General features: G+C 35.2%; 1 protein-coding gene across 7 annotated transcripts in view; it reads right to left on the reverse strand.

The window, feature by feature from the left end:
* The window catches only part of RPS6KA3 (ribosomal protein S6 kinase A3), a 122,459-nt gene that overhangs the window by 83,747 nt on the left and 26,338 nt on the right, over positions 1-12,374 (reverse strand). For all 7 annotated transcript variants that reach the window (XM_023514332.1, XM_012806426.2, XM_003791897.3 and 4 more), the window contains one exon: positions 7,683-7,739. In XM_023514332.1, the coding sequence (XP_023370100.1) occupies positions 7,683-7,724 (42 nt within the window). In that variant the 5' untranslated portion in view covers positions 7,725-7,739. The remainder of the gene's footprint in view (positions 1-7,682; positions 7,740-12,374) is intronic.

Consider the following 12,374-nt stretch of genomic DNA (forward strand, 5'->3'; position numbering starts at 1 on the left):
GAGAGCAGAGGAGAAACAATTTTGGATCAGAGGCACCATATGAGGGAGACAAGCCATGAGAAAAAAGGGGTTTTTTTTTTTTTCTTAAGCTCTTTAAGAGGAGGAAAGGGAAACTAGAAAAGTTTGAAAAAAAAAAAAAAAGCCCTGAAAGAGAGCCAAAAATGTAGTAAAAGGAAACCTTACAATACATGGAAATTTTGCCTGGTGTATACATACTCTATTTAATGCCACCATGCAGTGCTAATTATAATGCTATTAATCTAAGAAATATTTTCCTAAATTGTGTATACTTAAATCAAATATTTTTCTCCAAGCTCTGAGTGCTCAAATACACTCTTAGCCAATGAGAGGGTAGCAGACAATACTCTACACAATTAGTCAGTAAGTACTATTGATGCACCACACCCCAAATTTTCCCTGCCAATGAGCACTCAATTGTATTTTCCTGTGTTGAGTAATTCATTGCCTATTGTCTATTCTGCTAGGGCTTCTCTTTTTATAAGTTTATTTTGCATTTAAACCATATGACTGCAAGAGGTGTGTAAGTATGTGCTGGACTCATGGCTGTATCGTTTTGGTTGTTCAAATGAAAAATTTAAGGCAGTTTTGTATGAGAAATGCATGGAGGAAAGAAAAGTGCTTTTTCACTTCATGTGAGTATAGACAGGAATGGAGTCAATCTTTAGAAAGTCAGAGAAGGAATAACAGCATTAAAATTCCAGAAGATGGAAGAGAAGTGGATCTAAGAGAGGCAGACAGTAGGGCAAGAAACAAAGGGAAAAGAGGAAGAGATGAGGTGTGAAGAAAGGAAAAATCTAGTCAGAATAAAATGGCTCTACCACAAATAGGAACCTAGGGGATTTGTTCAATAGTCATCATACTAATTCAGTATATTAAGGAAGTCTGAGTGAAGGTATTTTATGTTCAGGAGAAATTAAGCTCTCCTTTATGACTATCCTTTTAGTCAGACTGATTTAGCTACCCCCAACACATCTTAATTTTTTACCCACTTTGGCTTTTGTTTACACCATTTTCTCATGAGAATATATTCACCCAAATATTGACATTTAATTCTGAAAATCCCTTACCTATTCTCCAAAACTCAGGTTAAATTCAATGTCTTCTGGAAATTTTTCCCTGATCAAACCAGTTACAACTACTTTCTAAATTTTACACTTTTATCAAAAGTTAGAAGGTCAAAAGGTGCTGCAAAGCTTATAATGAAAAAGTAGCAATACTCCATGCTCTTGGCACTCTTTCAGCTTTTTTCATTGTTCCCTCTGGCACATATTTCTATATGATAAATGACCTTATTCTACTTTAATTTTGACTCATTAATTTCAGATATTATCTTTAGATTTAGATATCTTATTACAGATGACTTAGCATTCATATCACAAATTTTGGTTAAATCAATATTTAGTCTTTAAAATTATTATGATTATGTAAATGTTGTTCACTGTTGAGGTAAGGAATACACTCTAGTTACATTTCTTTCTTTTTTGAGACAGTCTCACTTTGTTGCCCTCGGTAGAGTGCCGGGGCATCACAGTTCACAGCACCTCCAACTCCTGGGTTCAAGTGATTTTCTTGCCTCAGCCTCCTGGGTAGCTGGGACTATAGGTGCCTGCCACAACACCCAGCAATTTTTAGAGACAGGGGTCTCACTCTTGCTCAGGCTGGTCTCGAACCTGTGAGCTCAGGGCAATCCACTCACCTTGGCCTCCCAAAGTGCTAGAATTACAGGTGTGAACCACCTCATCCGGCTGTTACATTTCTTATGTACAACTTTTGTTTTTCCTTAAGTTTATAGTTGCTTTGTTTTTTAATTTCCTTTCTTTTCTTTGTACCTTATCTCAAATTCTTCCCACCCTGCAAAAGCCTCATGAGTGAATTGTCTTTTTTGAAAGACCAAGTCTTGCTCTGCCACACAAGCTGGAATGCAGTGGCATGATCATAACTCACTGCAGCTTTAAACTTCTGAGCTCAAGTGATCCTCCTCTCACCCATATCAGTCTCCCAAGTAGTTTGGACTACAGGCTCCGTGCCCACCCTGCTACTTTTTTGAGGATACAGACAAGTCTTACTACGTTTTCCAGCCTGGTCTTGAACTTCTGGCCTTAAGAGATCCTTCCACCTCAGCCTCCCCAAGTGCTGGGATTATAGGCATGAGCCACTGTATATGGATATGAATTTTCAATAAGGCAGCCCCCAAGTCACAAACATACAACTTACATACAACTCACACTTAATCAACAGAAACTATTATAGTAAGTCTCTGAGTTACAAACATCAATTGATATATGACTTGCACTTAAGAATGGAGGCTATTATAGGTAATAAGTAAATGTACCTGTTCCCATTTACATACAAATTCAACTTAAGAACAAACCTACAGAACTTATCTCGTTTGTAACCCAGGGACTGCCTGTACTCAAACTTACTACATAATTCATTACTTCTAATTCTGCTACCTCTAGTCCCTGTCCCTGGAGAAAGCATCCTAGGAATTATCTGTCCTTCTACTTCATTCTGGATTGAGTATGCTCTAGGCCTACTAAAGGAACTAGTCCTCTGAAGCTTCCTTTATTCATCATAATGGGAAAAAAACTTTCTTCGTCATACTTGTAGTGTTGGATTCTTTGTTTCCTCAGTGTCATGTAATTTTCTTAGTTAATAACCCTCTAGTATTGGCAGAGTCCGTTTTCCAGCAAATTCCTAAAGTAAGTACATGTCTGGAAATAGTCTGGTTGAAAACCATTTTCACTAAGTATTTTAAAAGCACTGTTCCTATCTTCTAACTTCCAATGCTGAAAAAAGCCCTATATTACTCTTATACCTAATTCTTTATACATGACTTTAAAAAACTATCTAGAAGTTTTTAAGGTCTTCTGTTTATCACTGATATTTTGTATTTTGATATTTAATAAAAATAAGCCTTGTTCAGAGTAGGACTTTTTTTTTCTTCCATTAATAGATTTTCAATGGGATTTTTTTTAATTTGGAGACTCATGGTTCTCATTTTGGGAAAATATTTTTTGAGTACTATAGTATTCTACCTAATCTTAGATAATGATCATTATACCACTGTGAAAGAAAATATAACGCCTGGCTATTATTTTTTGGTTGCAGCCGTCATTGCTGTTTGGTGGGCCCAGGCTGGATTCGAACCCGCCAGCTTAGGTGTATGTGGCTGGCGCCTTAGCCACTTGAGCCACAGGTGCCGAGCCGAGATTATTTTTTTTAAATAGCAACCTACTTTTGTTTTAGGAAATTAATTTTGTCTCAGCACTCAGAGGACATTAATTTAACTTTTCTTTTTCCTTTTCCTCAATTGTTTGTTTCTCCAAGATCTCATTCTTTCATGTTGATAGCTTTTCTCACATGTCTGGAGATATTTGGCTTTTCACAGATATTGAGTGAGGCAGTAAAAAGTGGCCTGGAAGTTCTGGGGATTGTCAACTGGCAGGCTTTCTTATACGTATAGTAGGCAGCCTACATACTACAAGATATCCCAAAGGTCAATATCTGACATTTCTTTAGTCAGGATTCCCTACTCTCCTGCCAGGAGGAGATGGTCCTGGTGGGTATAATAGGGCCATAACCCCATTTGGTAGTAGGTTTTCACTTGATGTCCCTGATTCCATCCTGGTACCTCATTTTACTTTCTACTGTGTCCAAAGTGCCCAAATCTAGAGCTTCTCTGGTTTTCTCTATGAAATACCTTCTTTCTTCAGAGGAGAGAAAATCCAGAAGATATTTATATCAACATTAAACAATCTGTTTTCAGCCCCATGCCATGCCTCTATTTTCCATAATAACTGGTAGCCCCATTCTTGAGTTCTTCTGAAACTCTGAAGGCTGTGAATAAGACTTGCTGCCACTGGGATACTTCTCTAAAATCACTTAGGTTTTATTAATTTCCCCTTATTACATTTGTCCATCTGCTTTTCATATTTATATCTTATGGTTCAAATTACAGAAGTCTTCTGTTTCAGTGACTAAAATTCTGTTTCTTATTCTCCTTGTTGTTTTGAGTGATAATCTCCCAGAGGAGAAGAGGATAAAAACAGCTTTATTTTGCTATTTTAAAATGGCAAGTTTTCCTTAAATGCTTTTGTGTATCTAACAATGTACTTGGCACCTAACAGACGTTCATTAACTACTATGCTAATGAATGACTAGATTTAGTAAGAATACAGACTAAGCTCCTAAAAAGATCCCAGAATGCAATGACTCAAATGAGGTAAGTGCCTATTTTTTTTTCTCATAGAGCAGTCTGTAGGTCAAGAGTATAGTTTAGGCCATGTGTAGTAGCTTGCACCTGCAGTCCCAGCACTTTGGAAGGCCAAAGTGGGAGGACTGTTTGAACCCAAGAAACCAACCAGGAGACCAGCCTCCGCAACATGGCAAGACCCCGTCTCTATAAAAAAATTATTATAATAAAAAAGAGGGTAGTTCAAGTGAACAGTTATCACTAGACCATTACGTGAGTAAGGGACCCAGGTTTATTCTCTTGTTATTCTCCATCTTCTTTACTGCCTTGTTCTGATTAAAACTGGCTTATCACACTCTGCATTGTAGCTCAGGGAAAGGGGGTCAATCAACCTGTAAGAAAGCCTACCAGTTGACAAGCTCCATATATGCATCTATTATCTCACACTTTTTGTGGGCCAGGAATCTGGGCCAACAACCATGTGAGCCTGGAAACAGATCCTCCCCCAGCCAAGTTTCAGAATGAGATTCTATCCTTGGCCAACACACACCTGGACTGCAGTCTGGGAGTATTTCTGAATCAAGGGATGCAGTTAAGCTCTGCCCAGACTGCTGGTCCACAGAAACTAGGAGATAATAAATGTATGTAGTTTTAAGCCACCTAATTTGGGGTAATTAGTAACACATCAAACAGATAATACAACATTTCAAATTTCATTATATAAATTATTACTAATTGACAAAATGGAAAAGATAATTTAAAAGTACAAAGCTAATAAATATTTTGACAATCTTTTGGATATAATACTATTTTTTCTTTTCTTTTTGCTGCTTTTGGCCGGCGCTGGGTTTGAACCCGCCACTTCCAGCATATTGGGCCGGCGCCCTACTCCTTTGAGCCACAGGCGCCTCCCTGGATGTAATACTATTAAAGAAACATTAAAAACTAGAATTTTATCTGATACCTAAACCTAATTAACATAGTTTGGAAAAATCTGCTCAACCACCTCACCCACATTGCTGGTAATATCTTAGTTCTGTACCTTTCCAACTTACGTCTGGAATGCAGTTTTCTCTCAGATGTAAATGCTATTAATGCCATGAGTAAGAGGAAGTACAAGCCATGTATCATCATGATGAAAATGCTTTAATTTTAGATTAGACAGAATAAAACATTTTGAAAGTTTTCCTTCCAAAGGAATGGTTACACAAATAAAAAAGGTAGCTGATGGCAGGAAAAACATAATTAACACTTATTGATCATTTTCACATTTATTTATAGTTTAAAGAAGTAAAGTGCCTCAAATGGTTTGGGAGAGGGTAGGAATTGAGACTAAATCTGAAGGTGGCACTAGGCCCCATGCCTGGGTCCTTGTGCCAGCTAAAATTTAATCCATGCATTCACTTAATGAACAAATACTTATTGAACACCAACTGAGTATTAGGCACCAAATATAAAATCAGGACTAAGTCAGACTTGGACATTGTCTCATGCAGCTCACATTTTAGTAGGAGATACGGACAAATAAATGTGGGATGGAATGTGGTGTGGTATCATTTAGGGTACGCACAGGCTGCTTTGGTAACACAAAGGAGAACCTCTACTTAATTGGGGTAGAAGAGTAAGTGGTAGTTTTGTGAGGAAGATGTCTCAGTTGAAATACTTAAACTTGGATCTGAAAGATGATCACAAATTAAATGGAAAAAGGTAGTAAGGGAAAAGAATTCTGAGAAAAGGAACATTACCCATGAAAGCCCACAAGAGAAAGAGAAGCTGACACATTTGAGTGACTGGACATAACAGCAGAGGGCAGTGGTGTGTGGCCAAAGAATATGTGGAAAGAAATATATAGTCCTTATTATGCAGGTCCTGTTGAGGATTCTGGAATTTATTTAAAGGAAGCACAAAACTAGGTGTTTTAAGCAGAAGAGCAAAATGATCTATTCTTCTATAATTGACATAATGTTTATGACAATTTGTTTGACTTCTGAAGTTAACTTTCCCAAAATGTTAAAGAATGTATAAAACACATAACTTTTAAAATATATATTAGCAATAATAACCAGATGGAAGACACAGCAGAAAAATTCCATTTATAATATATCAAAAACTATAAAATACTTATAAATTATCTTGATGAATGTCTAATGTACAAAAATTCTATGAAAGAAACTATAAATACTTTATAAAGGATATAAAGGAATATCAGAATAAATGAATGTTTCTGGATATGAAGACTCAATGTTACTAAAATTTTTTTATGTTAATCTGTAAATTTAATGCAATTCTAATAAGAATCTCAATAAAGTTTTTAGGAATACTTGACAAACTCATTGTAAAATTCATCTGGAAGATAAAATGTATAATGTAATTTTACTTTTTGACAAGTAAAAAAGGCGGGAAGGTTTGCCTTGCCACATATAAAAACATATAATAAAACTACAGTAACTAAAAAAATAGGTAAAGTCAAAACATTTACGGTGATTGTAGGTTGAATCATGTCCTCCAAAAAGTTATGTTCCAGTTTTAATCTGTGGTACCTGTGAAAGAGACCTTATTTGAAAACAGGGTCTCTGCAGATGTAATTGAGATGCGTTCATATTAGAATAGGATGGTCCCTAATCCAAGGACAGGTGTCCTTTAAAGAGGGAAATTTAGACCAATAGACATAGACAGGAAGAACCTCATATGATGACTAAAGCAGAGACGGGAATGATGCGTCTACAAGCCACAATCTACAAGGATTTCCAACAAACACTAGAACTTGGAAAAGGCAAGGAAGGAGCCTCCTTGAGAGGCATCTATTGCTTTAAACCACTCAGTTTGCAGTAATTTGTTATGGAAGTCCTAGGAAAATGACACAAAGATATAAGGCAATTTTATATATGACAAAAAGGAGGTATCCTCAAACTGCGGCCTGCCTAAGACATTTATCCTGCCCACCGGGTATTTTTGCTGCCGCTGCCTGTCCTGCTTAGCAGCCGACTCATCCTAGGGCCTGCAGTCCGGCCCTCCAATGGTCTGAGGGACAGTGAACTGGCCCCCTGTTTAAAAAGTTTGAGGATCCTTGATAAAAAGTATCTCAAGTGAGTGGAGAGTTTATTTATTTGATACGTAGGGATTAGGACTACAGGGTATCTATTTAGAAAGTTAGATTTCTACCTCATAAGAGGTGCTAAAATTCCAAGTGGACCACATATCTAAACATAATACACGTATCTAAGTTTCAAGGCACTAATGGAAAACTTTTAATAACCAAAGCAATCTGTTTTGTCATTCCCTTAAAATAAGTCTCATCAAACAGTTTTTAGAAATATTCCTGGCATATTCAAAAATGTATTTTGGTGAAATTAATGTGAAAACATCAAAGAGTCAATACTATATAATGAGTACTTTGTTCAGTTCAAAAGAAATAATTCTATAGTGTATGATTTGTCTATACCCTTGTGATACATATTTTACTTACAGTTTGTGGATTAATCTCCTCCTCTCCCATAGGTTCATCCATAATTTGCTGTCCATTCTGTGAAAAGTACAGCAAGTAGAAAATTACCAAAACAGAGGTCACATCACTTAAATTTAAATGAAAGCAGACAAAAAAATTCATTGAGGAATATTTGTACCCCTAAAGGGCTCTAATGAAGTAGAACCACCATATAAGTATGCAGTTGCAAATGTGCAACAGGTTGTGCATCAAAAGTTAATCTGTAAATTAATTATTTGAAACTATAAAAACATTTTTTCCATAAAAATAAATGATAGTTACCTTTCCCGGTGAGCCCTTGAATTTATTTTAATAGTTAAATGCATTACATATGGTCTTATTTCGGCCTTGTCAAACATCATTTACAACACTGTGTATGACAAAACACATTCTAAATTCTAACTCCACTGATAATTAATCAGAGTAACTGATTAATTATTTCAGAGAAAAATTAAGTTCAATCTCTACATCAAAATATATTCCAAATGGATTAAACATTTAAATGTAAAAAAATAAAATTACACAAGTATTAGAATATAGGTGAATAATACTCATGGGGTAAGGAGGGTTGAAATCATAAAGAAAATAGACATTTGAATCCATAAAAGTTTAAAACTTTTTCTGCCAGACACAAAAAAGATAAAAGACAAACTGATTACAAAAAAAGAAAAAGCAACATGACAAAGGGTTGGTATCCTCAATACATAAAGAGCTTTGTTTTACAAACCTGTAAGAAAAAACGATGAACCTCAACAGAAATGAGCAATAAGGGAAAAAAGAGTTCAGCCTTAGTACTCATCAAAGAAATGCATTTAACCCAAAGATACCTTTTGACTTTCAAATTGGTAATGATTTACCAAAAAAAATAACACTCAGTGCTAAAGTGGGTATGAGGGAAAGAGCACTCTGTATATACTGCTGGACCAGGTGTAAATCAGCACAACCTTACAGGAGGCAATCTGAGTCAGTGTTGAAAAAAAAGACCACAATAAATTTTTGAAATGTCCCATCAATTCCATTAAAAAAAAGGACAAATGTACAAAGATGTACATACAAGAAAGCTCACCATAACTTTTTTCCAAAAAGAACTCAAAATTGGAAATCTAAATTCTTAACAATAGACAACTAATTAAATATATTATACGGTCATTAAAAATAATAATAAAGATGTAAATTTATTGACATGGAAAGACAGTCACATGTAATAAGTGAAAAAGCAGTTTACAAAACAATATGGATTATAATGATCCCATTGAAAATAAATATATACATGTTCCAATGTATATATTTGTATGGGAAAAACTCTGGAAGGATATACACCAAAATGTTAACAGTGGCTATCTCTGGGTGGTAGAATTTTGGACAATTTAAATTTCGGGCTTTTTTTGCTTATTTGAATATTCTAATGTGTCTACGATGAATATGTATTATTTGTGTAATTTTTAAAAGCAAACCAAAAACAGAAGTCAGGAACACATAGTGTCTTCTCTCACTCCCTCATTGGGAAAAGGAGTAGCCGCTGACTACTTGTTAATTCAGCAAGTATACAAGGATCTCTAACCATCTTTGGAGGATTATCACTCCATACCCTACATGAGGAGGCTTCTCTGAATATGAACTTCTCTCTCTACTCTTCTCAACCGTACCTGCCATCCATCCATCCATCCATCCATCCCATTCATGCTATGTTCTAGATACTGACCTGGAGATAAACATTAAGAAAACATGGCCCCCATCCTAGAAGGCCTATTAACCTTATACAAAGGACAACTTTCAATTTCACCTACTCACAGAGGATGTCCCTAGATTAGGGAACGCCTAGATAACACTACAAAAAGCATAGAAATGGTGCCAAAATGCAGGAAAGGTGGGGGATTTATTTTCCTAAGCCACATTCAGAGGCTACAATATTGTCCACTTCTTTGGTAAGGAAACTTGAGTATCTCCAAGATACCTTTTTCTCCTAAAAGCTACAATCATTTATTCAACTGATTGTTTTTATCCAAACATCTCAAGAGCATTTAAACTAGTTCTTAAGAACACTGGTATTGGAGTCAGACATGGGATTCAAACTCCAGTTCATATACTCCTAATTATGAAGCCTTGGACAGGTTATTTAACTATCTAAGCCTCAGTTTCATTACAGGGAAAATGAAAATTAAAAAGTCTTATCTTCAGAGAATTGTTGTGAAGACGAAAGGAGATAAGTGATATAAAACTCTAAGCATAGTGCCTGGCATTTAGTAAACAATATTAGTTATTTTTATTATGTCCAAAATTCAATCACCTCACCTGTGGCCCACCAATGTGTTACTTCTCCTATATTTGCTATTTTAGTGAATGGCACCATCATTAATCTAATAGCCCAAATTAGATTTTCTCATTAATTGTAAACAGTTATCTTTCTGTAATACAGCCTCTCCATTATTTAGCTTTTAGAACCCTTAATCTTACTTGAGCTACAGTTACATAATTTAAGAACCATCTGCTCCTTGAAATTTTTAATGTATGCGAAACAAGTATCAAAATTTATAATTTATTTTTAAAGCCAACTATATAGTAGAAACAGCACTGAACTTGGAATTCATAGACCAGGGTAGAGTCTAAGTCTTCAATCACTTTGAAGCTTTATCATTTTGGACACTTCAGATTTTATCTTAGTCTATTATATAGTATTTCACCTGTTCAAAATGGGGTACCTGCCCTATTTACCCAAAGGGTTATTACTGGGCTCAAAAGTAAAATAACTCATATGAAAGCACTATATAAACTGTAAAGAGCTGTGCCCATGCAAAATACTATTACTAAGGTGAGGTAGTTTCAGGAGGATAAAATAATACCCCATAAAGTACTTTTGATCTTGGAATAACAACAGTTCAGGGTTAGTAAGGGATCCTGAAAGTCTTCTGTTCCAACTACACATCGTATGTGTCAAAATCCTTTCTACTTTGATCTCACTTATACTTGGACACGACCAGGACAAGAATGTACTACCTCACCAGGCAGCCTACTATACTATCAGAGAAAAAGTACCATGAAATTGTTCATTATACAGTAATTTTCCTCAGCCACAAATTCTCTTTAAGATTACCGTTAAATGACTAACTTCCACTATCTTCAAAGTTACAAGAAATAAATCTACATCCATGAGTATAAACCACTATGAGTCTTATCTTTTCTAGATAACTTAAATTTCTTCAAACATTCCTTTAAGACAGATGAGACTCATCATGGATCTTTTCCAAGCACACTCCAATTCATTTTAAAGGGTGGCGTATAGAATAGCATACAACTGACATTCCAATTCTGATAACAACCAAGGCAGAGCAAAGAGAATAGGCATTATTTCCGGAATGCCCACAATAAAATGTTGACTCATATGAAGTTTTCTGTTCATTAATCCCTGTCTTCTTTATGTACACTGCAAGCAAGTCCTGCATCCTCTATCGTATACCTGCTGTACCTGTTGTTACTCTTAGTCCCATGAATAAGTCCTTATTTAAATTTTTATTATCTTTTTCTTATTTAAATTTTTTAATTAATCTTTCACCAGCTCTGACCCACTGCTACAGTTTCTAAAGACTGGAGTTCAAATCTGTCAATCAGCCTCTTCAGTATTTTCAGCTATATGTCACTTCAAATTTTATAACACTTTCTTTTCTGAACTACCCACTCAGATAATAAACAGTACAATATATACTAACAAAGCAATCTAAGGGAAAAAATCAAGTAAAACATAATCTAAAAGGTATTTTATGCTGTATTTTTTGTAAGAACAATTATCTACTTTCTTTCTGAGTTTAGCAAAGACATAAAATTTTGAACCTAACTTTAAAAGCAAGAAAATATGAAAGCCAATGTTATCCTATATACCAGTGAAACTTTACAACGCTTTTTTTCTACCAAAAAAAACACCTTTATGTCAATGAACCTTTTGTATCATTTCATCAAAACAAGGATTCAGATGTCATCTATTAGAAATGAACATAAAGTTACTTCTACAGTTAAGAAGTTTCCCTTTTGAAAAATGACCATTAGTTTCCTTAGAGATTAGGTTACATGGATCATCAGTCTGATTCAATATTGTACTTTCTATAGCTCTCAAAGTTCAAGGAAAGGTACCTGTTAAATAAGAAAATATATTTCTCTAATTTTAAGAAATGAATAGAAAAAAAGTGTGTTCTGAAGCTAGTCAGTACCAGATTTAAACTCCAGCTCCATCACTTACTGGTATAGTTACCTGAACTTGGATAAGTTACTTAACATTTTCAGCCTTAGTTTCTTCAATTGTAAGATGCATATAATATCTACCCTTAGGTATGTTACAATTAAAAGGATCCACCAAGAGACAGTAGATGCTCAATAAATGTTACTACTCTTGCCCTCTTTTGCCTCAGTTGACTGTGATATTTACATTTCTACACATAACATTTAAAGATGTAATACAATAAAGCATAGGAGAGTGTTCAGATGCCTCTTTCACCACTTATTAACAGCCAATTTCCTGCCAGGCTGAGCGGAAGAGATCATTCATGTATGTGCTATGTTTTTATACAATGTGGCTAAAGAATGAATGTGGACAAAAAGCAGTTTAAAAGTGAGGCAAATGTATTTATCCTCTCTCATCCCACCATAATGCCTTCCAGCCAAAAAATTTCAGAGCTTGGCATATTG

Source organism: Otolemur garnettii, unplaced genomic scaffold (assembly GCF_000181295.1).
Source record: "Otolemur garnettii isolate 467f Iridium unplaced genomic scaffold, OtoGar3 scaffold00051, whole genome shotgun sequence".
Taxonomy (NCBI): Eukaryota; Metazoa; Chordata; class Mammalia; order Primates; family Galagidae; genus Otolemur; species Otolemur garnettii.